The 26,661-nt window shown below is 37.2% G+C and overlaps 2 protein-coding genes across 3 annotated transcripts; one reads left to right on the top strand and one right to left on the bottom strand.

Annotated features, from left to right (window-relative positions):
- Nucleotides 1–5,408: 5,408 nt before the first annotated feature.
- Nucleotides 5,409–20,148, bottom strand: LOC306874061 (F-box only protein 8-like). The gene is made up of 6 exons (XM_079423783.1): nucleotides 19,906–20,148; nucleotides 12,324–12,672; nucleotides 10,243–10,369; nucleotides 9,572–9,690; nucleotides 9,099–9,295; nucleotides 5,409–7,760 (listed from the first exon to the last, which is right to left on the bottom strand). Exons 2-6 carry the CDS (start codon nucleotides 12,662–12,664, stop codon nucleotides 7,573–7,575), a joined length of 972 nt encoding a protein of 323 aa, XP_079279909.1. The 5' UTR covers nucleotides 12,665–12,672; nucleotides 19,906–20,148; the 3' UTR covers nucleotides 5,409–7,572.
- On the top strand, nucleotides 19,830–26,085 carry LOC306874060 (centrosomal protein of 44 kDa-like). 2 transcript variants are annotated; one of them, XM_079423782.1, is made up of 12 exons: nucleotides 19,830–19,911; nucleotides 19,991–20,046; nucleotides 20,776–20,866; nucleotides 22,067–22,214; nucleotides 23,643–23,789; nucleotides 24,090–24,188; nucleotides 24,257–24,430; nucleotides 24,657–24,869; nucleotides 25,300–25,360; nucleotides 25,466–25,560; nucleotides 25,667–25,701; nucleotides 25,853–26,078. In XM_079423782.1, the coding sequence occupies exons 3-12, from the start codon at nucleotides 20,778–20,780 to the stop codon at nucleotides 25,899–25,901; spliced, it is 1,110 nt and encodes a 369-aa protein (XP_079279908.1). In that variant the 5' UTR covers nucleotides 19,830–19,911; nucleotides 19,991–20,046; nucleotides 20,776–20,777; the 3' UTR covers nucleotides 25,902–26,078. The 2 variants fall into 2 exon arrangements, with proteins under 2 accessions (XP_079279908.1, XP_079279907.1); XM_079423781.1 differs by lacking the exons at nucleotides 19,830–19,911; nucleotides 19,991–20,046 and adding an exon at nucleotides 20,503–20,590 and having other exon boundaries at nucleotides 25,853–26,085.
- Nucleotides 26,086–26,661: the final 576 nt, after the last annotated feature.

Below are 26,661 nucleotides of genomic sequence, written 5' to 3'. Positions count from 1 at the left end.
AAAGAAAGAAAGAAAGAAAGAAAGAAAGAAAGAAAGAAAGAAAGAAAGAAAGAAAGAAAGAAAGAAAGAAAGAAAGAAAGAAAGAAAGAAAGAAAGAGAAAGAAAGAAAGAAAGCTGTTATAATGTATTGGTTGAATATTATTTTCATTTAATACTCGTGTAATTCACGTGTTTTCTGTAGGCTATTTGTGTTACAATTTTAAGCAGTAGCTATTTTATGTTAACAAACCCGTTGTATGAAAATGAATGTGTAGGCTATGCTATTGTTTTTAGCCACACACTTTATTTATTTATTCATGTATTTATTTTAATCTAATGTTTCCCCACCTAATTGGCCGTCTAGCATCATCGGTGATCAGGGAATGATCTTGTAGTCTAGTCTTCATATTTAGTGATAAATGTTTTAGACAAGCCACTCTTGACATTCTTACTCAATATCCTCGATGAAGCCATAAAGGAGAGAGTTGGAGCTGCAGCAGAACCTGTTCTTTCTCAATGCACATTTCAGTCCCTCTGACTTCACTCTGATGGATACCCACTCCAACCTTCTTCCCTTCACATTGCGTCCCAAATATAGATTTACAGGTGTAGCCTACAAAAAGTAGGGCAAATAGTGCCATTTCTCGTTTTTTTACGAGCAATTACGAGCAGTTAATTATTTCTCACCCCAAAAATGTCTCTGTAAACAATTTATAACGTAAATTTATGATGCATTGAGTAATGTAAATGAGCGACTTAGTGTTTAATTATTTTTCGTGACAACTTTTGCTATCGGAATTACAGTAATGTTAAATGCATTTTTATGTAAAAACGGAATGAAGATTTAAATATGAACGCCCAAAATATAACTTTACACATTTAATATAGGCTACACTTTTTCGTCATAACACCATGACAAATTTTCGTTCTGAAGTATTAAACACATCACATTATTATTACTGTATTTATTTTGAATAGGATGACAGTAATCGTGATCAAACGTGAAAGAGAAATGGCTTAAGAGCCATGTGTCGTGTTGGCACTCTGTCCTCTGAAGTCAGTATGAATGTGCTTTCCGTGCATAATGCACACACACCTCTGAGTTTTATTAACTTGGTTTCTTTTTTACAACGTAGTAATGTGTGAAAATGGGGAGGGTTCATAGTCAATTAAGACTAGAAGCAAATCTCCACAGCGTTGCACTGAATAACTCTAATGAGGAAGATTATGATGATGATAATAATAGGCTAACAGTAATAATAATAAAGCAAACCATACAATCGCAACTAAAATCAATGACATCGGAAATCTTAAACGAAACTGTCAAAGTGAAATCCCTGCGCTGATATTAGCAGATGAGATAAGCATAATTGTGATCATCAACTTGATGAGAAAATTGGGTATAGGCTTATTAGAAGTAGCTACACAACTAAAGACTGAGATGGAGCAGATAAAAATTGTAAACAATGATGGATCAGCAATAGTCATGTTGCGCAATATTTAGGGTAAAAAAATAAATAAATAGGCTACCAAATACGACAAACATTCAGTTACGTTATCTGTGCAAAACAATGTTGCTCTGGCGAGTTTCCAAACAGTGGACTTGCGAATGTAGTAGGCTATGTTTCTCCAGCAGTGTTGCCACCAGAGATCAAACAGTTTGACACTGGCGCAATGAGCGCAGCTTATGAAGGGGATCCGAGTGCTGTGTTGGGTGCTGGCTGGGGAAATGTTATGATCTTGTAATTACGGGTCTTGGACAGATGCATTATCCAGGCTCAGCGTTGGAGCCACTGGATATTATTGTAGCCAGAGAGCCGGAGGGCCAGACACCTACCATCGGGGAGAGGGGCTGACCTACTGGCCCTGTACGGCTCCTGCGCCATATTGCACATTTAAGCACCAGGGTTTTCCAAGTTTACCGGCATTGTTGATTAACAGGCCAGCTTTGAGGGGAGATGATGTCTGCATTCACCAAACGAGTTCCCAACAATCCACACGCAGTGAGGTCATGCTGATCTAGGTCGTGGGTCCCTGGAAGGGCAATATTAACCCGTTTTGTTTCATGTTGCCCCCTTTAGCATTTGTTCTTTTTGTATTTTCTTGTTCTTGTTCTTGTTGTATTTGTATTTCTTGTATTTTGTCTTTCTTTCTTTCTTTCTTTCTTTCTTTCTTTCTTTCTTTCTTTTTCTTTCTTTCTTTCTTTCTTTTACTTGGGATTTATTGTAGTGATTGATAAAAACATTAAGAGTTAATAGCAAATGCTCTGTATGCTATTGTTTTTTGCTTCTAGGCTACGTTAATTTCTCAGAAAAACAATAGGGATTTTTTTTTTTTTTTTTTTTTTTTTTGTGGGATATTACTGATACAGGCTACCTAATTTTCCCACTGTCTGCGATCGAATTTCAAGATTGGAAGAAAGTAAAGAAATAGGCCTACGCAACAATATGTTTTAATGGAAAGCCGATTCAGGTGATAATGACAAATCAAATAATAAACCAAAATTATACAATTGACACCTACTTTCTTCCTTTTTTTCCGTGTAGATCCTCATATTTTAAACAAATCTTCTATTGCCACCCTATGGATTTCTATGATAGTGATATCGATAATTTAATGAGTTAAAATGATGGTGTTAGATGTTGCAGATTTGGCAATCTTCAGGGGTATTACAGAACAAGGCCCTAAAGATAGATACATATAAGAGAAACAGTTCAGCAGTCAGAGCAGTGGTTGGTTATACCTCTATATAAAATGTCATGCTCTACACGAATGTCTTCCATCGGCTCTGGGGTCCTGGAATAACTCTTTTCTTAATCCCACAGGTGTCAGACACCGGCAAACGTCAAGCGTCCTGTATGGCATGATGATGTGACAGTGGACAGCCCCAGTCAAAGAGATATGGCTTCATGCATAAACAAACCATAAACACCTCTGCGATCACGGCCTCGGTAATATTTAAGATGGGTTTCAATAACACTTGTGAAGAGCGCTTGCCCGTGTCTCATATGAAAAGCTCACCTCAGACAGATAAAGACAGCTCTCAGAGCGTTTGATGCTGGTTTTGGCACAAGCTCACAGCTGTGGCACACCTGTGGAGAACTGTGCGATGGACAGAGTTTGTGAAGGCCGTTTATAGCATGAATGATAGAAGACTCACATCACGGACCTGACACAGGCAGCATGCTCTGCTCGTTTAGGAAGCGCATAATCTCCACTGTTCTGATTTTATAAGGTGCGCTCACAAATGAGAATAATTTTGATCGAAAGAACACGTTACTTTAATGCATATGATATATAGTTCTACCCGATATTGCTTTTATAAAAAGGTTGATTTGAAGCATATTTTTGTAAAAAATGTTTTGCCTCAAAACAAGTTCAGAGGAAAATAAATTAATCTGCTCACTAGGCCTATATGTAACTTTCCAAATTACGCAAAGGACTGCAAATGCGCTGTTTTGGAGATTTATTATTTTACGCTAATTTTGAAAATAAATATATAAATTTATTTCGAAAACGAGGATAGATGCAGGCCATAGTCAGTTCTGTATAAGGTCTATTTAAATCACGCATCTTGCAAAAGGGAATGATGCAGTTCCAGGCGCGTCCATCATCAGCACCACAGTTGATTGCAAACTGGCCTAAATTCCAGCATCCAAATGAGCATGTCTATGAAAACATGGAGTAGGGCATTTTAATAAGCTAAAACAGGAAGACAGTAAAGGCCTATTAAATTCTTATGCATTTTAAAAGCGTTACCACTATGCTGGAAACAAACAAACAAAATCATCTTAAGCCAGCCATAATAAGGTAGTTTGCTGGTTTTAGCTGGAGTCTCACAGCCTGGCCAAAATGGTTAAACTGGACAAACAACCTTGCTAAGGATATATACAGCACGTTTCTCAGTTTAACGATCTTAAAAGTGACCTTTAAAACCAGCCAAAAGACCAGCAGGTTGGGAGACCAGCAAACCAGTTTTGACTGGTAACCTTTAAAAATAAAGTAATTTATCGCATTGTCTCAACCATAACATATGACCAAGGAAGTCAATCAATCTAAATAATCACTCACTCAGAAATTCTTGATTATTTAGTACAGAAACCTAGGCTACATTGCGTTTGGGGTGATGGTGGGGTAAGTTTGCAGGAAACAATTATAGAAACAGGGGCACTCCCGTCCTCAAACACAGGGTCTGGGTTATACCCGCATTATAGAGGAGGACACCTAGAAAGAGGGCCAGCCTAAACAACCTGCCGTCATCACACAGAACAGCTATACCCCATATCAATATTTGTATTTACGTATAGGCCTACTTTATATATAGAATTGTTTCAGAACCCACATAGGTGTACTGGCAAAGTGCGAGATCACAAAGAAGGCTATCCACAAGATTTTTTTTTTCTTTTCTTTTTTTCCCCCCGGAAAAAAGCGTTTGAAATCAAATTCATTTATTCGAAACAAATTTAGACGATATCCAGGGTAAATCAGGGCACAAAACTGAAAAGAGAGAGGGAGAGAGAAAAAAAAAGACACACTCCTTGTGACCCTGTCTCCATTGGATCTGCATCAACGACCCTGTCTTTCAACACACAGAAAAAATACAGTTTATCGACTTCAAAGAGAGCAGATCGAACTAGCTCTTCCATGGCCCCGACAATAAACGCTAGTATTAAACTAAAACCAAAAATCCAGTTACTCAAGACATTTGCTATAAAAGCGGAGATGGCAATTGTGGTTGTTTTTTCATGAAGTTTGGCATCTGCTTGGCATTCATGCCGACGAACGAATCGCGTGAGAGAAACACTATTAAAATACACCAAGCTCTTCCCCCGGAGAAGCAGCATTTCCAAAATAATATTAATAGCAGAACATTCACGATCTGTTATTCTCTTTAATGTCGCGCAGATCAGTTCCTACTTCCGATATTATTTGATTAAAGTTATAATAATTCTCGGATGACTCTTATAGGCAAGCTAATATCATTTAGCCTATTTAGATTTGATGATTTCTTTATTTTTGTATTTTGTGTAGCCTACTTGAAACATTAGGCCTATTATTGTTGTTGTTGATATTATTATTAATATTGACTAATTTAAATAGTTTAACAAGGTCACCATTTCGCCGTCATCTGTCAGAATCACAGGGTTTTCTCCGCGGTGTCAGGTAGACCAGACGCAATTTCAGGCGTCAGAGAGGCTCGCGCTGTTGTATTGATGAAATGCAGTCATACTGAAGGCAAGGACTTCATCAATCATGCCAAAACTCTGCCATTAGACCTGAGAAACATAACGTCACCAATGGACAAAACCGAAAAAAGTATGGGCCTGCTATAATTATATATTTGCAAAATAACGGGTATTTTCATTGAATACAACTTTGATCGTTTTAACTATTTAACTTGATTACATAATCAAGGTCGGGCAAAGTAATGACATGAATCATATAGTTTGTTTTATTATAAGGCGGCACACATTTTACACCAATGAATATTTGTCAGAATAGGTTTATTTTTTAAAAGGTAGGGCGCATACCTAAAAGTTTTGGCTACAAAAACAGCTGCTGTTTTTCTCTTTTAAACAACAACTATTGTTGTTCTCCTAATCGTAATGGCATACATGCGTATTTAAAACGCATTTTATATCCTTGCATACAGTGTGGTCTTATAATATCAGCAAATATATCAGTTTCTTGTATTCAATCTTAAATATCAGAAATGAACAGTCTAATAATCTCATATTCTTTAGCTTCAAATTGGACTGGGAAAAGATAATTCTGTCGTGATACCTTTCCAATGCAAAATAATCTTGGAAAAAAAAAAATAATAAAGTCATAAAGTACATTCAGAATAGCTTTCTTTTGTCTGTTTGCTCTCTATTTCCCCAAAAGCAATGGCCTCATATAGATGAAATAAAGGTAGTCGCATCATTTATTTAAATTGCAATTTACGGAAAAGCATTCCAACATATTCCACTCAATGAAAATAAATGTCATATTCAAACAAGCAGTTTTTATGCTAAGGATCAGACAGTACACACGTGACTATGCAAACAGCTCTTTGCAGAGTTTTTTTATTTTTTGATACAATCTAAAAGTGCGTTAGTCCAGTGTTATCATTCTGAAATCTATATTAAACAAATCTTTTCTGCAATTTAACTACAGTTAAGCAGATTTGTTTAAACAGAATTGCATTTGGATAAATACCTGCTTAATGGAGAGCATTGTAAAAATAAAGATAAAAAATCAGGGACAGATGAGTTATTAAAAAATACAGTTCTTTCAGCACTGGATAGCAATGGTCAGAATTATGTAGTTATTGGCATGACATTTCACAAATAAATGCTGCAGCAGTTTTCTGAGTGGTTGAGTGCTCATAGTATTCTGACATGGTAAATATGTAAAAAAAGAAGTGCAAAAGGACAGAATTCACTCTTTTAATTGAGAGAAAACCCTTAAGTTGCAGTCAAAATAAAATTTAATGTTTATAAATCTCTATACTTAAATATATACATTATGTGCAAATAAAATGTTCAACATTATATTGCAGAGTGTATGAATAATAATTTTACATTATTGTTTATATATTTAGTATTTAATCCTCACTATTGGCACCCAATTGTAGTAAGTCTGAATAAAAAAACAGAAAAATACCCACATTTATGAACTGAGAGTAAATATTCAACTAAAAGACAAGATGTTCAATGAATTATTTGAGTAAAATGAAACGTCTCTGGCTGAACACTCTCAAATGTTTAGATGAAATGGATAGCTAATTTATTTTGCTTGTATGAAGTATGTGTGTATATAATTTATATATGATTGGAAAACAGTCTAACAGAATGTGATGCACAAAAAAAAAGAACGTCAAAAATCTGTAGAAAGGAAGGTGACCAAAAAAAAAAAACTACCAAACCTATGAAAGACACGCAATAAAAATTCAGTGCATACAATGTCTCACAGGGATTTACTCTTCTCAAGGAAGATGAGACATGTGTGACAATGCAGAAACACAAAGCCCCCTAAAACAAGAACGTATACAGAATTAAAATTTAAAAATGCTTTTGTTCATAATCAATATTATAAGTGTGCTGTTTTAGTCTGTCAGTCCTTTGATATCACAGTGACCATAGACTTAATGTCTTAGACTTGCCTGAATTTTGTAGATATGGCAAAAAACCTGACATTCATTTGATAAGCACGAGAGGTTTCCAAATTAGAATGAGGAAAAAAATATATAGATATCCCATAAAGTCTACATTCAGTTTTAACTGACTTCATAGCTTATCTCATATATCTTCATGTAGCTACATGGTTTTGCATGTTTAAGCAGCTTGTGGTAGATTAACCTTGCCGCTACCATTGCTAGCCTGCTAACAACTGACTTGCTTTTGCTGATTCTTCACATTGTGGCTGTCCTCCACTCCTTTGCAATGCAACACATCATATCAAGGGCTTCACTCAAAAGACTTGCAGTTTAAAATGACCTGCAGAGTTCTGACAGCGTTTCTTCCAGCTTCAAGCAGAATCCTTCCAAGTGCAGTCGCTAATGTTTTGCGTGCCAGCAGTCTCTCTCTAACGTGTCAAGCGCTGTAGTGCCTAGGCCGCCACGTGGCCGATCAGATAGATGTTGTCATAGAGGTGCCCTACAAAGTCCTCGCTGATGTTCTGAGCAGCCCGCCTTGTGTTTCGGATAAACTCCCTCTTGGACATCTTGTTCTTTACGTGAGGGCTGGTCAGATCGATGGAGAGAAGGATGAGGGAGTAGCACAGCACGTACACTGCATCTGCAAAACCAGAAGAGAGAGGTGTGTTGTTTATGACGCTCAGCAAAGTTAACGTTGTAACCCCTTCTTCAAATAAAAATGTCTGCATTATGCAGAAACATCTTTAATAAAGACCTTTTATAAAGTATCCATTATTACTAAACATGTTTCCTAAATGCATCCAGCTTTATAAATCATAGTTCATCTTAAATTCAACTCCATCTACAGAATGCCCACAAATATCTCTTTATGGTTCAGAAAACTGACAGCACTTATCATCATGGCCAAGCGTGTATATCAGGATTATTATTACCCATTAAAAAAAAAAAAACAATCATTTTTGTTACTTGAAATAAAAGAAACGATGAAATGAAATCTATCTATCTATCTATCTATCTATCTATCTATCTATCTATCTATCTATCATTTAATTTAACTGACATAATTATCACAAAGCAGTTGCTCATCTGTGCATATAATAATATTAATGCATATTGTGATTGTCTGTTTATCTTTACATTTAAACAGAAATGTTGGATAGTTTCATTTACTGGTATATATGAGTGCAAAAAGTTTGCACATGCTCTTTAGTTGCTGTACATTATCACTTCAGTTTTTCCCCTTTGTAAATCCCGATTTGCTCCTCACTTTTGATGTAGGATGAAATCCATGGAATTTAAGATAAAATTTAGTTATACATGCGTTTTATATACGAGGTCCCTGCTTTGCATACTTCAGAGAATTTATCCATTTTGTCTTTACATAATGCCTAAACACTTCTGTTTAAACCTTTGATATTACGATGAGAATCAAAAGGTAAAAAAAAACAACTCATCTTGGAGCACATCTTGGCTTTAAGCGTGAGTTTTGCCAGTAATTTATAATAAATCTTCCTGCTTGTACAGTAGCACACATGCACTACAAGTCACATGTTATTGCAGAAGGTAACTGTGATTGGTTGGACTCAGACCAGGGTCCTTTTTTGCTAACACTTTAAGCCAGCAGGCTTAGCTCAGCTTTAGAAGCAAACGACGGTGTTAGTACAAGGATTTCGCACATGTTGCTCAATACAAAGATGAGATCACGCAGATCTGCAGCTATTAACTTATGGTTGACAAATCAATACTTTACAATACTAATCCTGCAATCTGTGATTTGTATGTACCAACACTAGAACCAGTATTTCAGCTTTCATGTTCGCTTAAGGCAAAAATCTGTGTTCGTTACTTGTGATCTGCTGACACACCTGATAACCAGCAAAGCAAATCACCGTGATATTGATGTCACAGTTACACACTAGATCACTGTAGTATAAGTGCCAGGCTGGGATCTTTTATGATTGTGTTGTACTTCACTTACCAGGACTTAAGCCCACTTCCTGCACCAGAGTGGGGTTACAGGCAGAGAAACGATGAGAAAACTTAGTGATGAGGGTCTCCAGGTATTCGCCCCTCTCCTCCGGGGCATGAATGTGTCTGAAGAAGTCTCTCAGTGCATTAGGGAGGAACTGGTTACTAAAGTTATGAAGTGTGACAAGCTCATCCAAGACATCTCGCCTGCAAAAACAGTAGTTTCAATCCACATTTTTAATTATCAGCAGCAGATTACTATTTTCCGCTCAAAAACTCAATTTTAATCAGCATTTATCTGCTGTAGATTTTTATTTATTTATAATGTATATTTGTGTGTATAAATATATTAATTGACAGTGCCCTTTACTTGTTTTCCTCCAAAATGAGCAAGTTTCATGGTATTGATATTCACAGCTCGGTGGAAGTTATAAAACTGCACATCATATATATTAATAATATACATTTAAAAAACAAACAAACCGTTCATCAAGATAAATCCGCAGCATCTTCCAATTCAGCATTCTGGTATAGAATATAAACTTGGCAATTTCCTTCGGGTGGTCCACAAGAATACCTCTGGACATGAAGTAACTGATACCCTGAATGAAAGACCCACATAAAACAGGGTGTGGGGATTAGGAGGAAAACGAGAAGGAGGGGGGTATGCTTTTTTACCAGACACCGCGATTTAGTCCGGAGCAAGGCTATCGCATGTCCTTTAAGTGGACAGCTGAAGCTTTGCTAATCTAACCTAAGACACGAGCGAGGGGGAGTCAAGACATTCAAATGCATCTCTGAACAGAAATGATGTTAAGAGCAGCTTGCATGAGAGAAAAGCCATCCATTTTGTTTTAATCCAGGTTGTGGTCTAAAAGCCTATGTCATGCACCATTATTCATTCTAGGTGAGCTTGTAAAACTAATATATTTAGTCTGCAGTATGAGCATTTCTGGGTTATGTGGGAATTTACAGGGTGGAGGAGGAAACCGTCATATTAATCATAGCTAGCTGGTCAGAATTGTATTTCCAAAGCACACTGTGGCTATGATCATTTCTCTGTTTCTTGCCCATTTAAACATTAAACGGTTTGGCCTCTAAATAAGGAGACGTTATTGTGGCAAGACAGAACAAAAGCTTGTATTTTTTTGTACCTCTTGCGGGTTGGCGTTGAAGGTTAGACTTCCTTCATCTAATTCCATGTAGAGTTTTCTGTATGAAAATCCAGATGGAAGCCTTCGGTTGTATATGGAACAGTGACCCCAAGTGGACTTGCACAGGCTAGAGGGCAGACAAAGAAAAACAATAAATTGAATTGGAGAAATTCTAATACACTTTTTTTTTTTAGTAGAGAATATTCAAAAAATAAGTCATATTTTTTAAATATCATTTATTTATTGATTGATTCAATATCTGAACATCTAAAGGCAGAAATAATTCATATAATTTAGTTTGCATAAAATCCATTGAAACATTACACTACCATCCAAAGTTCAGAATAATTGAGATTTAATTTTCTTATACTCACCACGGCTGCTTTTATTTACCCAAAAAAAAAAGATATTTTCGTGGAAACTGCGATGTATTACTATTCAAAAGTTTGGGGTAAGTATAAGTAAGAAAAAATAAATACATCTCTATTTTCATTATTTATAAGTGAAAATATAGACATTTATAATGTTATAAAATATTCCTGTTTCAAATAAATGCTGTTCTTTTGAATTTTCTAAGCTTCAAGGAATCCTGAAAAAAAAACTATCCTTATTTCCACAAAAATATTAAGCAGAAAAAACTGTACTTTTGAGTTTTCTTAACTTGTTGTTTTAAGTTTATACAACAAAAAGTTGAGAATCTCCCACAAAAATAATTTGAGAAACTGGTTGCCTTAAAATTTTAAGTTGTCTCAACTTTCTTTTTTTTTTCTTTTTTATAGTGATGGGTTTTGACACAAATGTCACGATTAGATTCTCATTCACAAGCTTGCGATTCGATTCGACTCGATATCGATTATTTTGGATACTATATATCAGGTACGGTACATGCCAAATTTTCTCCATGAAAAAAAAATCTCTCAACTAATTCTGTAAAATATAGGCCTACATGAGAGTCAGTTGGTACTACATTATAATAATATTGAAGGTTAAAAATGACTGATTTGTTAAAATTACACTTAAGTTTTTAAAATGATAAAGTTACAATTATATAATATTTCTACTTAAATTCGTTTTGTTTTTAATATAAACATAATAGTGGCTGTCATAAAAACTTGATGGATTTATTCAAACATAAATTAAACATTGAAGAACAGTAAAATTTATAATGAACATATTATATGGTGTATATATTTAGCAAAATACCCCTCTCTACAATTTATTTTTCTATTTGACTAATGAGTTATGGTCACCGCATATGTTTTTCTGAGGTAAATGTGACGTTACGTAACAGTGTTTACAAGACGTTATATTGATGTATTTGCGCGGCTGAAACACTGATTGAGCGATTACACGAGCCAGGATACAGATTGTAAAGTTATACTCTTTCATTTAACTTACCTTCGGATGTTTAGTCATGCTTATTTTGTGCTAAAACTTATATTAATGTGGAGATGTGCTGCCGCGTCTGTTGAACTGAGGCGCTACAGCGATCTGTCACTTCACATTAAACACGACAAAACGACATTTATTGTTTGAATACTGCAATACAATGGACATAATTTGAAATCTGAGACTTTGTTTCATATTAAGAGTACCAAAGCACAATGCTTATTGCGATATATTGGATGGGAATTACCCTTCAACGTTCCGTCCATTAACTGAAAACAGGGTAGACTAATCGATTAATATCGAGATATCGATATTTTTTACCCAGCCCTATTAGTAACTGATAATTGAGCAGCATTAGAATGATTTATGAAGGATCATGTAACACTGAAAATATTAATAATACAATAAAACATTAATATAAAAAAAATAGAAAACATTTCATTTGCAACAATATTTCACATTACTGTTTTTACTGTACTTTTATTAAATAAATGCTTATTAAATACCACACTTGGTGAGCATGAAAGACTTCTATCAAAAACATTTTTAAAAAAATCAGAATTATTCCACACTTTTGACAGGTAGTTTATGCGTTTCTTGTCTCCCTTATGTAGTTCCCCCTTAATTATTATTGAAAAAATTATTTCAGTAAATACTCAAGATTTTATATGAAAGCTAAACCCATCACTAACCCCTGCCACAGGTACTCATCATTCCCCAAGTCCTGCCACACGCAGGAGGCCAGGCACAGGTCGGTAGCATTTAGGTAGGAGAGGATGGTGATGCTGAGTTCGGGCGGCAGCATCTCAAGATCGATGAAGCCCTGCTCCTCTTTGCCCTTGCGGACGCGCAGCAGATGGCTGATGTCGGTGCCGGGCACCTGGCACTGCGGTGTGCGGCGCTCCTGCAGCGGTTCAGCCAATGGGGGCCCCAACCTCCGGCCCCGCTCTCTGTCCCGCTGGAGGAAGCAGTGCTCACTGTACTGCTGCTGCAGCTGCTGGTTCCTCACCACCCTCCACAGACCCTGACCCATCTGCAGATCTGAAAAATGTTGCATTTGAGTGAAATACAATGCATACACACGTGGGAAGAATTGTTGGCACCCTTGGTAAATATGATCAAAGAAGGCTGTGGAAATAAATCTGCACTGTTAATCCTTTTGATCTATTATTTTAAAAAAAATCACTTTTATTGGAGATTAAGAATTAAAATGGGGGGAAATATCATTATGAAATAAATGTTTTTCTCGAATACACATTGGACACAATTAACGGTACTCTTTTATTCAATACTTTTTGAACCCTCCATTTGACAAAATAGTATAGGAGTTTTCTCCTGATGAGGTTAGAGAACACCTGACAAGAGATCAGAGACCATTCCTTCATCCTGAATCTCTCCAGATCCTTCAGGTTCCCAGCTCCATGTTGGTGTTTCTTCTCTTCAGTTCACAACTAATTTTCTACGGGGTTCAGGTCAGAGGAGTGGCCATAGCAGAAGCTTGGTTTTGTGCTCAGTGACCCACTTTTGCGTTGTTTTTGAGGTTTGTGTTTGGATAATTGTCCGGTTGGAAGATCCAAACATGGCCCGTTATAAGATTTCTAACAAAGTCAGTCACTTATTGATTTTTTTATCTGTTGGTATTTGATAGAATCCATGATGCCATGTGTCTAAACAAGATGTCCAGGACCTCCAGCAGAAATATAGGCCCACAACATCAAAAGAACAGCAGTATATTTCATTGTATACATGGGGTACTTTTTATCCCTGTGTTCACCAAACCCATCTTGAGTGTTTGCTGCTAAAAAGCAAATTTTTTTAGTTTCATTTGACCATAGAAGCCAGTCCCATTTGAAGTTCCAGTCGTGTCTGATAACTGAATACGCTGGAGTTCGTTTTTTTGGTGAAAGCATTTTCTTTTCTTGATTTTTTTTCTTGAAACCCTCCCAAACAACATGTGGTGATGTAGGTGCTGTTTGATAATTTATTTTAAGGTTTTCTGACCCCGAGACCCCAAACTATTTTCTGCAATTCTCCAGCTGTGGTCCTTGGAGAGTCTTTAGCCACTCAAACTCTCCTTCTCACCGTGCATTGGGACAATATAGACATGTCCTCTTCCAGGCAGTTTCGTAACATTTTATGTTGATTGGAAATTCTTAATTATTGCCCTGATGGTTGAAATGGGAATTTTCCCTGCTCTAGATTTTTTCGTAAAGCCACTTCACTAATTTGTGAAGCTCAATTATCTTTTGCTGCACATCAGAAATATATTCTTTGGTTTTTCTCATTGTGATGGGTGATTAATTTTGAATTTGGCCTTTGATTTGTTTTCCCTCCTATTTATAATTCTGTGAAACAGGAAGCCATGGCTGGATAATTTCATGTTCATAATCACCCTGGAGTGCTCAAAATTGTGAATATGAATGTGAATATATGTCAGATATATATTTTACTCATAAGAATTTCAAGGGGTACCAGTAATTGTGTCCAACATGTATTTAAGAAAAAAAACACATTTATTTCATAATGATATTTTCCCCCATTTTAAATTCTTATTCTCCAACGAAAGCTTAGATTTTTGTGATTTAAAAAAAAAAAAAAAAGGATTAACAATGCACATTTATTTTCACAGCCTTCTTTTATCATATTTCTGCCACGTGTGTATATATTTGTCTTCAGCCCTCACTGCATTAAAATAGTATACTATAATACTAGTTTGTGTGTAGCTTGAGAAAAAATGTAACATTGTTTTAAAGAAGCATTTACAGTACACATACTGGTCAAAAGTTTGGAATGTGTGAGATTTTGTTACTGTTTTGGAAAGAAGTCTCTTTTGCATTTATTTGATCAAAAATACTGTAAAACAGCGAAATATTGTGAAATATTATTACAATTTAAAATAACTGTTTTTCTATTTGAACACTTTTTGTTTTTGTTTGTTTTTCCTGTTTTTTGTTTTTCAAATAAGATCAGCTTTACCAGGGATGATCTACTGAACATTCGGCAGAACACACCACAAAATCTTCTACCGGTTTTTGATTTTTCGGACGTTTTGCTGGACATTGTAGTTGGCGGAGCTGTAGCTCTGGTCAAACGCTTCAGGAGGCGCAGACGGGGAAAGAGAGCCGGCGCGCTCGTGAAACTTCGTCAGCGCGGATTTAGAACGGCGTTGCCTAGCATCCATCTGGCGAATCTCCGCTCTCTACCCAACAAAACGGACGAACTCCTTCTGCTCTCCCGGACAAACAAGGACTTTTCTAACTCTGCTGCTCTATGTTTCACGGAAACCTGGTTGAATGGCGACATACCGGACAGCGCGATCCATCTGCCTAATTACCAGCTGATAAGAGCAGATCGGGACACAGAATCAACGGGGAAATCGCGCGGCGGCGGGACATGCTTTTACATCAATGAGAGGTGGTGTACAGATGTAACTGTTTTAAAGAAGATGTGCTGCTCAGATCTAGAAACGCTCTTCATTAACTGCAAGCCGTTCTATTCGCCGCGGGAGTTCTGCTCGTTCATTCTCGTGAGTGTTTACATTCCACCGCAAGCGCACGTGAGCACAGCTCTACAGAAACTCGCTGATCTGATCACAGAGAGTGAACAACAACACCCGGACTCTGTTTTAATCATTCTCGGGGACTTTAATAAAGCAAATCTCTCCCGTGAACTGCCAAAATACAGACAGCATGTTACATGTCCCACCAGAGACAGTAATATATTGGATCACTGTTACACAACAATAAAGGACGCATATCACTCGGTTCCACGAGCAGCTTTAGGACTCTCTGATCACTGTTTGGTTCATCTTATTCCATCCTACAGGCAGAAACTTAAGTCTGCGAAGCCTGTATTAAGATCTGTTAAAAGATGGACTAACGAAACAGAGCGGGATTTACAAGCCTGTTTCGACCTGACTGATTGGTCTGTTTTTGAAGCTGCAGCAAATGACCTGGACGAGCTCACAGAGACTGTAACATCATATATCAGTTTCTGTGAGGACATGTGCATTCCTACCAGGACTCATCTATTCTACAACAATGACAAACCATGGTTCACTGCCAAACTCAGACAGCTCCGTCAGGCCAAAGAAGATGCTCACAGAAAGGGGGATAAAGTCTTGTACAAACAGGCCAAATACACACTGGAAAAGGAGATCAGAGTGGCAAAGAGGAATTATTCTGACAAGCTCAGGAACAAATTCTCTTCCAGCGATCCGGCTTCAGTGTGGCTTGGATTAAAGGACATCACCAGCTACAAAACACCACCCCCCAGCACTCTGGAGAATCAACACCTGGCAGACGACTTAAACGAGTTCTTTTGTCGTTTTGAACGATCACCCCACACCCGCCCAGAACACCCCTCCACACAACCATTCACACCTCCAGCAACCCCTCTCTCCCCCACACCTACAATTCAAATCAGCGAAGACGATGTGTGCCAGGTCTTCAGGAAAAACAAAAGAAGGAAAGCACCTGGTCCAGATGGTGTGTCACCAGCCTGCCTAAAAATCTGTGCTGAGCAGCTGGCCCCCATCTTCACACAGATCTTCAATAGATCACTGGAGCTGTGTGAAGTCCCCTCATGCTTCAAACGCTCCACCATCATCCCCGTCCCAAAGAAACACAAAATTACTGGACTAAATGACTACAGACCTGTGGCACTAACGTCTGTAGCCATGAAATCATTCGAAAGACTGGTTCTGGCTCATCTGAAGGACATCACTGGACCCTTACTGGACCCCCTGCAGTTTGCCTACAGAGCAAACAGGTCTGTGGATGATGCAGTCAACATGGGACTGCACTTCATCCTGCAGCATCTGGACAGACCAGGGACTTATGTGAGGATCCTGTTTGTGGACTTCAGCTCTGCTTTTAACACCATTATCCCGGAAACCCTTCAAAATAAACTAACTCAGCTCTCCGTCCCCACCTCCGTCTGCCAGTGGATCAACAGCTTCCTGACAGACAGACAGCAGTTAGTAAAGCTTGGCAAATTCTCATCCAGCACTCGAACCATCAGCACTGGAGCTCCTCAGGGCTGCGTACTCTCCCCACTGCTCTTCTCCCTCTACACCAACGACTGCACATCTAAAGACCCCTCTGTCAAGCTCCTGAAGTTTGCAGACGACACCACACTGATCGGCCTCATCCAGGACGGTGACGAGTCTGCTTACAGACAGGAGGTTAAGGAGCTGGCTGTCTGGTGCAGTCTCAACAACCTGGAGCTTAACACGCTCAAAACTGTGGAGATGATCGTGGACTTCAGGAGAAACCCCCCTGCTCTCCCCCCACTTACCATCATGAACAGCACCGTGACTGCAGTGGAGTCATTCAGATTCTTGGGCACCACCATCTCTCAGGACCTAAAGTGGGATATTCACATTGACTCCATTGTCAGGAAGGCCCAGCAGAGGCTGTACTTTCTTCGCCAGCTGAGGAAGTTCAACCTGCCACAGGACTTACTGAAACAGTTCTACTCTGCCATCATTGAATCCATCCTCTGCACCTCAATAACTGTCTGGTTCAGCTCAGCTACCAAATCTGACCTCAGAAGACTACGGAGGGTAGTCCGGACTGCTGAGCGAATCATTGGTACAACCCTCCCCACTCTCCAAGAACTGTACTTATCCAGAGTGAGCAAAAGGGCTGGTAAAATCACTCTGGACCCCTCACATCCAGCACACAACCTCTTTGAACTGTTACCATCTGGTCGACGCTACAGAGCTCTGAGCACCAGAACGACCAGACACAGGAACAGTTTCTTCCCTCAGTCAATACATCTCATGAACACTCAATAAATAAACGTAGAACACACAACTAATACATTATCCATTCACCACACTCACTTATTTTATTTTCTCATTTCTAATTTGCACATACTTCACCTGTACATACATAGTCGCCTATATTATATATTATATATTGTGTATTTTTTATTTTTTTTGCTGCTTTGTACATTGGTTATTGGCTATTTCCTGTTATTTTGTTTCATTACCTGTGTCCTGTCCTGTTACTGTCTTTCTGTTGCACTGTGGAGCTTCTGTCACTACAACAAATTCCTTGTATGTGTAAACATACTTGGCCAATAAAGCTCATTCTGATTCTGATTCTGATTCTGATTTTAAATTTTCTGTGATGGAAATGCTGAATTAATTTTTCCTTCAGAAATCATTCTAATATGCTGATTTGGTGTTCGACCGTTATCAGTTATTGGTGCTCAATTATTAATAATAGTTTTTATTATTATCAATATAGAGTGCTTTAAATACTATAATATAAATGTCTGTACTGTCCCTTTTAAACTATTTAATTTGTCCTTAATTTTTTTTTATTTTTTCTTAACCCAATCTTACATACCCCCAAACTGTGGAGTGGTAGTACATGACGTTTTCAAGAAATATATTATATTTTCATTTAGTTATTTAGCAGACACTTTTATCCAAAGCGACTTACAAATGAGGATTAAAGTGATATTAAGCAGCAAAAACAACATTTATAATAAAAGTAAATGTTTCTTGAGCAGCACAACATCATATTAGATTGATTTCTAAAGGATCATGTGAAACTAAAGACTGGACTAACAACTGCTGAAAATTCAGCTTTGCCATCACAAGAACACTTTTTAAAAGAAAATATTCCAAACCTTCCAAAAGTATTCCAAACTTTTGACCAGTAGTCTAAATACAATGTTTTTCAAATGTAAATTTCAATTTGAAATTGAGTTCCAGCATTACTGCTGATCTGTAGAAACTGCTGTGTTGCATGTGTAACATACTTTTTTGTTATTACTGAGAGTTCTGATCTTACAGCAGCACATTAAACAGAAGAAGCTGATGGCTGATCTCAGCCATCTGAGACATTTGATATGGACAGGCCAAGCTGCTTTTATTTCTTGTTTTGCTGAAAACATTTGTATATGATATATTCTCTTTTTGCATTTATTTATTATTAAAGGAAAGCTTTGTGTCTACAGCCTTTTATCTCTCTGCCTTCTGTAAAACTAAACCAGAGTAATCCAGAGGCCTCAAGCTCTCAGCACTTTATTCTTGATTTAGATCATTTCAGTTGGGTCCCCAAATCCTTACCTCATCAGAGCAAAACAGCCTCTATGAAACTGTTTTTAGTGCTAGTGTGCAGTAGTCAGCTGGGAAATAAAAGCCCGGATGGCAGCTTTATCTCCACTGCAGTAGCACTAATCCTCTCTTGGAGATATGCATTAAGCCTTTTTATGTGGCCCTGTCTGACTCCCTCCAAGGGCCTTCCTCTCTAAAACATGTCTCTATCTATGAGACGCCTTGTTATTCTTGTCTCTAATGGCCACTTGAATGCTCTCCTTGTCGCCGAGTCTCTAGCATGACAGGCTTTCTTATATGAACTTGACCTATACTTGCTCGGGACTGACGTAATGCTACTGCACCTGCTCCTTGGCATTCGGTAGGAGGAGCTTGGGAATTCTTAGACCTGCTTAAAACATGGACAGGAAATCTGAACAAGGTCAATTAACTCTTACAAGCAATTTCCCTCTGCTTTGCCTAAGAACAGGAACAGCTCTTAATTATTATTATTATTAATTAATATAAATTATGCTTATTAAAGTTCTTTTCAAGCTTTTTTTTTTTTTTAGACATGGTTAAGCTCATCTAACTCTTGTTGTGTTTCTATTTAAAGTGAAAGTAAACAGGTCTGGCAACCCCATGCATGTTCTTGTCTCTTGACAACAAACTGTTTACTGTAAATTGTGACAGTGCAGTGACAAGCTGAAAAGAACAAGCTATAGCACAAAATCCTATTTACAGTATCTGAAAAATACATTTTAGGTCAGTCGATTACGCAAAGAGTGCTTAAAAAGTAGTCTAAACCCTGACCTAAATTTCTAGCTTTATTTTGCATATCAGTAGGCTTTCAGATTTCAGTCCTAACACAGGAGAACTCATCTGACACATTAAATATAAAACATATAAGTTAAACTTAAGCTCTGCGACGTTATACAGTAAATAAACATCTCTTATTTAGAGTTTCACTCTACTAAACTTGTGAGTGTAATGACTGACACACAAAATTAGGTTTTCTACAGCTTATATTTTCTTAGCAATAGGTCTTCCATCATGTTTGGCTGAAGCACAAAGTCTCGCCTCTCTCTAAAACGATTGGTTGAAATGCCAATTTGACACATAATCACGAACTCCGATTGGACGTTGCGCAAAGTGACACATGGAGCTCTTCTGTTTTTATTTTCGCAGCGTCAATCGCTCAAAGCAGCAGCACCACCCACCTCAGTGTATGTGAAATACTTCTACCGCCGCCGCGACGAATTGACTTGCTGATCTGCCACTGTCTAACAGATGAAATTATCGCAGTCTTTTAACAGGAGCCCAGGACAGCCATCTTGACAGCTCCAACGCCGCTGATCGAGGTGAGACAGTCCTGTGACACTATCTATCATTCATCAGACTGTCTCTCCGCCTCCCACCAGGCCACTCTGGCCAGACTGACGTTTCTTGTTATTAGTGGAAGTGACGCAAATCTCTCCGAGTAAATTAACCACAGGTACACTCACTTGCACTTTCGATTGAAAAGTTTTTTCACCGTGTTTGTCAAATTGGTATGCTTATTGAAAAGTAAAATACAATAAAATAAAATGCTAAAATAAATCAAATAAAATATAAAATAAAGACACGGAATGAACGAAGTAATTATTAAATCAATCGCATACATTACAATTTATTAAATACGTGTAGTGAAATAAATACAGTAGTAAATAAATCATTTAATGAAATCGCATTACCGAATTTTTAAACGTGGTTTACATATATTTAAAAGAACAAAATCGAAGACATGAATGTGTAGAAGTGAAACACTGGGTTGAGCCGTCGTCTCCGGCGCATAGAAACCCATCACAACAAACCCCAATATTTCAGCGGCAAAAACAAAAGGATTACTATAAAATTCAACCATCGGTAAAACACAGAGTTGTTATTGTACTACAAACGCATATCAAGTGCGAAATATAATCAAGTAAAACAAAATAAGTTCTTGTTGAAAGAACAGACCAAGATCGTTTCACATTGCATGGTCAATGAATGGTAAATTGACATATTAATAAAAATGTAACTCTTGATGAAATCCATGCTGAAAATGACAGAGATGGCCACTGGCGATCTGAAAGGATGTCTGAGAAAGCTGGAAGCGTCTCTCCGGTCTCTGAAGTGTCCCAGAGAAGTGGACTATCAAAGGTATGAAATATGATGAATGTTAAAGGAATAATGCTACCAAAAATAACAGTTCTCTCATTATTTGCTGGAATCTAATGTTAAAAAACATTTTACTTCAGATGGGTAAATAAATTCTACAATCTAGATTATTTTCTGGGGTTTTTTTCACAGCAGAAAACAGGATGACTTTTTCATAGGTTTGACTTTTAAAAAATGTAGAAATTAATCTGTGACTGGATTAAACTGTAATACAATTTATTCTGCTCAGGGAAATTCAGGAGTGTGTAAAAATTACTGGGATTGAAAAATGTTCAATTCAAAGTCAGCATTTTATAAATATTAATTCTTGCGCTGCACAGGATCTTTGACAGTGGCCCAAAAATATAAGTATGCTGTGTACTTGTAGACATAGCTGACAAGAAGGTTCATAATATAGTAAAGGAATTCAAAATGTTTGTTTACCTTGTATCTTTTTGCTTTTGAAAGCATATTTTATCCTTTATATATTTTCCTTGAACCTCAATTAAATGAATAAAGCGACCCCCTTTATTAAATGTGACCACAGGTACAAATCCTAGGTTTTGAGTAGATGCATATCTCCTTCATTTCACAGGACTCAGGCTAGGCTTTATGAATCCATCGCTCTTCTGAATGACTTTTTCATATGCAGTCAGCAGAGATGGTATATGCGGGATGCAATTCATTAGACATTGACGTCCCCAGTTCTAACCCCACTTTTTTTGGCCTAGGTATTAAACATCTTGACTCGTATAAACATCCAAAATGGGGCTCTGCCAGTGTTTCGTGTCCACATTTTGTTTTGAAGTTTGGAAAGTTGAAGACTTGTCCGGAGCCTCTCCAGTGCTGAGATATTTTGTAAACAGGCTTTACAAAAACCAGCTCCGTTTCTCCACTAGGAACCCAAGCTGCACATCAGATGCTCAGTGAAGAGGTTTTGATGTGAGATGCATCAAACACAGCGTGCTTCTCAAAAAGATCCATTTGGCTTATGTGTGCTGGAGATGATCCAGAAACATAACTTGACTCTCAAAATAGCTTGCAGACAATTTAAGACTGTTATTTTGTGCTGCCATATTCTAAATAAATAACTTTTATATTTGATTTAAAACCTTTATGTGGCGGTGATTTTGTGATGCTTTTTAATGAGTGGTTTGTCAGTACCAGTGCTTCATAATTTGATGTTGTGTTTTATGCTTCCAGATTGGCTGTGGGCGATCCATCAGCTTGTCTTCCTATTGTGAGCTTTGCCTTCACGTCCTTTTCTCCCTCACTCACAGAACACCTGGTTGATTATGGCGTGGAGCTAACCGGATTGAATGATTTACGATTTATTGAGAATGTTTACAAGGTGAATTGCATTAACCATGTCCTTAAGTAGCATACTATGCTGCATATTATTATTATTATTATGTTTATTATGTACCTTATTATATATTATACATAGCCTACATCCTTTTACTGAACTTTGACTTAAATATTTGAACACAAATTTCAGCCGAAAATGAATTTATTTGTTCATGCATTTAATTGTTTTCCTGCAGAACGTAAAATACACTTTTGGTGTCCAATGACAAAAATAAACATTGTTTCAAAATATCTTCTTTTATATTCCACAGAAAAAGAAATGAAGACTTAATGTTGACAGGATTTTCATTTGTGAACCATCCCTTTGAAATTTAGGGTCAGGGTTATTGAGTAATTTTTATTTGAAATCAACAACATATTTTTATTAGCATGCATTTTTTGTTCCCCCCCCTTTAATTTGACTTTTATAAACTGTTTGCAATTTCTTTCAAGAGCTAGTGGATTTAAGGAATTGGTTGTTTTAAATGGATCAAAGTGGTTGCAGTTGCTTTGTCTCATTCATGAGGAAAGTTCATTTTCTGAAGTCAAACTATATAGAGTTTAGAACTATGAACGAGTCATTAATAATGTTTTTCACTCTGCATTTAATGAGGTGGATTTCTTTTTGAAAAAGCAATTTCACATGTAATGAAATTTACAGAGCCAGGCTTTGTGTTGCCTGTCCTAATATCCTTATTTATTGGCACTGTCCCTGATATGGGAGGGTTTGACCCCACATCAGAAATGCAGGTCTCTCCAGAGAGCTCTGTGGTTCAGAACATCTGTAGCTCTATTCTCCAGCAAAGCATTCAGATGTTCAACTGGCAGCTCTTCTCCACCAAGTCTTGAGTAATTACAATTCTCTGCTCACGTCTCTCTCCTGCAGTGAGAGAAGAAAAAAGGAGGCTGGCCTTCATGTTGGTCCAAGTCCATCTGATCTCAGATTAACTCAAAGCTGATTCTGTACGTTTAGCCGTGGGACTGAAGTGCTGCTCTGTCTTTCGGCGCTTCCTCCTGTTCATTGACATTTCATGCAGTTCTAAAAGAGATCTGGCCTTCGTCCCAAGATAATGTGCAGCTCACATGAAATATTCTGGGGAGAATTAGTGGTCCCATCATATTACCTTGAGGACCTTGGTGGCATTTAACAGGAAAGTGGTGTTTAGCAGTTTTGTCATATTCTTCCACTCGTCATTTTCCCTTTGCACTACAGCTCACATGTTTACATCTAGCTTATCCCTGTGATTAGTCTTGGTGGTCCCTCTGGTGTACCTCCTGAACCAGACATTTTACAAATCAAATATTTGTTCATGATTTTAATCCACTTAGGGGCATATTTCCTTCCAATTCTTTTAATACATTAAACCCCATGGAGTTTATCACAGTTTTTTGTTGTATATGCATTTTCATGGGAAAATCTCTTAAAATATAGGTCTTGCGGGATGTTTTCAGCTATAAGCCACTGTTAACCAAACAGCAGTTTCTTCAGTTTGGCTTTGCTGAGAGGAAAGTCATCATTCTCTGCGAAATCATTAACCTTGTTCTCAACAAACACAAAGAACTCACTAAAGAAAGCAAGGTATCTCAAAGATTTACCCACATACAGTTTTTCTTATATAGAGATATGGTACAATTTCAATTACTGGCCTATATTTATTTATTTGTTTGTTTGATGTGGTTTATTTTAATTTTCAGTGTTTTATTTTCAATCTATTTAGATAGAATATTGTAAATATATAATATCAGCCATTTATTGGTTATTGGCCATATTGTAATAGGAAAATACATTGTCAACTTATGAATTATAATATAAATGTAATGTAATATAATATAATATTGTATTCGTATAGACACATTGTTTTTTCTGTTTATTCTACAGCATGTTAGTAAGCCGAAAAGAAGGCCTCAGTTTAAGAGCTGCACTAAAAATGAGATCTCTTCTGCTGAGAGTAACTCACTGGAGTTAACAGCCCTGACAGTAAGTGATTTGATGATAATAATAATAATTATTATTATTATTATTATAGCTTCTTCTGTCCCACTTAGGTTCCTCAGAAGCAGCCACTGGTAGAAAGGCATCTTGGCAGCAGCTTAGCATCAGCTCCTAAGAAGCTCATCAGATGCTCCTCAGAAGAGCTGCCACAGCAGGATGAGGAGATAGAAAAGAGGGTCTTAGACAGCACGCGTTTGGAGGACTCATCTCAAACTGCAGATTCAATTGTGAGAATGTGCATCTTGCAACACCTTTACACAGAGTTAGGTGCATGACAATCAACTAGTCGAGCATTATTTTAAAAATATTTTTACCCCAAATGGCTTTGGGGGAATCATTTTGTGTTAGAACTCAACTACGCAATTACTCAAAATGCCAATTCCTAGTACAAAGAATCTTCTTCAAAGTGCTGAACTTGTTCAATACAATCTAATGCACACCCTGTTTTGTTAGGAGTGTGGTTTAGAGAGCCGGCTGAGGGGCATAGAAGCAAGTCTTCTGGAGAGTGTTGGCAGACTGGAGCAGCGATTGGCCCTTATGGAACACAGGATACATGCTCTGGAGAAAAGCTTGGCTGGCAAGATTATCATTGAGAGCAACCAGTGGGAGAACTTGGAGAGTCGCGTGCTGCTGCTGGAGACTAGGCAGGCATTGACCTCAGCACAGGTACAGGAGTTTAACATCTGTTTGGAGGTTTGGAACTGTAAATTTAAATTTCTGTTGCAATTGTGGCATAATGCTGCTTTCTCCCAAAACTCACTTTGATGATCAAGCTTGCTTTCCGTGATGAAAAGCAGTGACATTCTCCAGCGCAGATACACATGCACTAGCAAAGCTCTCACATGTGTTAGTTTCAAAAATGGGAAATTCATTTGGAAAGTACAGTATTTTAGGAAGACTGTAAACCACTTTATAGGTCAAATGAATCCTTTCGGTTCACGAACGTGTTATTTTAGGATTTGTTTTAATGGTAAGTTGACATTGCAGAGGTAATGAATATAAGATAGATGAAGCTAATATGTGAAGCTATTAATATTAAAAAACTTTTAATGTGTTTTATGGTTCTTACAAAAAGTTTTTACAAAATGTTCTATAGGGTCTAACTTCAGGAGATGGTGTCCTCGGCACAGACAATTGTAGGTCCGAAGAGGAAACAGGTACGTGGCAACATTTTAGCTTTAAAACTGTAATAATTTAAAGAAACTATACATTCCTTAAATGTAAAATTTTTGATTTTTTCCCCCCATTTGTATCTGTTAAAGTATCTGCGAGTGACGTTTCTACTGTGATTCATCCACCATCTGACATCAGTGATAATGGACACACTCCAGCCAGTACTCCTCCAACAGCTCCCCAGGTGACTATCCATCCATCCATCCACCCACCAAATTTTCAAGATAAGTTTGTTTAAAAACGGCTATATATATATACATATATATATTTTTTTTCTTCCTGTTTCTTAGAATTTTAAAGAAAGGTTGGACAGAATAGTTCACATGTAAGTGTTATTTTACATTTCACACTATTTATATTTATATAAATAGTTTAGCATTTCTCTTGAAGGGTTGTGTTTTGCGTGTGATAAAGAAAAATTGTCACTTAGACAAAGGATTGCACATCAATACATTTTTTTTTCTGTCCCATTTCAGGATGAAGGATACATCTAACATTCTGCAAAACATAGAACCCACAATCTGAATTTAATATTAGTCCAGAGAAACGTATTTTAAAGGAATAAAATTTGTCATTGTTGCATATTGTTCCAAAAGTGTAACAAAGATTTTCTGAGAAGCAGACCAAAATTGTAATTCAAGTATTGCTCAATACCATATGGTGGCAACTGTATTTCAAATAAATCGAATAGATACTTTTATTGATCTTCACTGGTTCTTGTGCGTCTCATAACAAAAATTATTAGTACCACATGTGGTACCATATTTGATTGTGAGTTTTCAGAAGTGGCAGATTGAGGTAAAACTCCTACATTTCAGTCTGTTCCACACACAAAGTTGTTTATTATTATAATTAATAATAATAATAATAATAACTTTGTAAATTTGGGAATTTTTTTAATTGAATGGGAAAGAGCTGTGCGAAGGGTTCCACTGGGGAAAAAAGCAACGTAAGACCGTGAGGGTGAGTAAATATATATATATTTTTTTTTGGTTGAACAAAAAAATATGCCACATACTGTATATAAAAAATCTATGTTTTAATATGCCCTCCTACTGATTCTGCAGTTGTATTAGCAAAATAAGTGTCTTGTCCTCTAGATGTCACTACTACCCATGTAAAACCTAATGGTAAATTACTTTATGGCGCCCTCTGACGTCAGTTCTCTGTATTGCACCCTGTCCTGAATGCTGCATCAGTCCATTGCCACACAACAGTTGTGCATTCACTTGAATATTAGATAAAGTACAATTTGTAATGATTGGATGATGTCTTTGTGCATTAA

This window comes from Barbus barbus, assembly GCF_936440315.1.
Source record: "Barbus barbus genome assembly, chromosome: 8".
In the NCBI taxonomy this organism is placed as follows: Eukaryota; Metazoa; Chordata; class Actinopteri; order Cypriniformes; family Cyprinidae; genus Barbus; species Barbus barbus.
The sequence above is the reverse complement of the archived record's forward strand: the minus strand, read 5'-3'. Positions and strand labels throughout refer to the sequence as shown.

What these genes read in the sequence shown, in the direction of transcription:
- LOC306874060 (XM_079423781.1), top strand. Translation starts at nt 20,778, where the DNA reads ATGGCCACTGGCGATCTGAAAGGATGTCTGAGAAAGCTGGAAGCGTCT. An exon ending in TTATTGAGAATGTTTACAAG is followed by an intron (nt 22,215 to 23,642) that starts GTGAATTGCATT and finishes CTTAAAATATAG; the next exon opens with GTCTTGCGGGATGTTTTCAG. An exon ending in CTCAAACTGCAGATTCAATT is followed by an intron (nt 24,431 to 24,656) that starts GTGAGAATGTGC and finishes CTGTTTTGTTAG; the next exon opens with GAGTGTGGTTTAGAGAGCCG.
- LOC306874061 (XM_079423783.1), bottom strand. Translation starts at nt 12,664, where the DNA reads ATGGGTCAGGGTCTGTGGAGGGTGGTGAGGAACCAGCAGCTGCAGCAG. An exon ending in GATGAGTACCTGTGGCAGGG is followed by an intron (nt 10,370 to 12,323) that starts GTTAGTGATGGG and finishes TCTGCCCTCTAG; the next exon opens with CCTGTGCAAGTCCACTTGGG. An exon ending in TCAACGCCAACCCGCAAGAG is followed by an intron (nt 9,691 to 10,242) that starts GTACAAAAAAAT and finishes TCTTTCATTCAG; the next exon opens with GGTATCAGTTACTTCATGTC.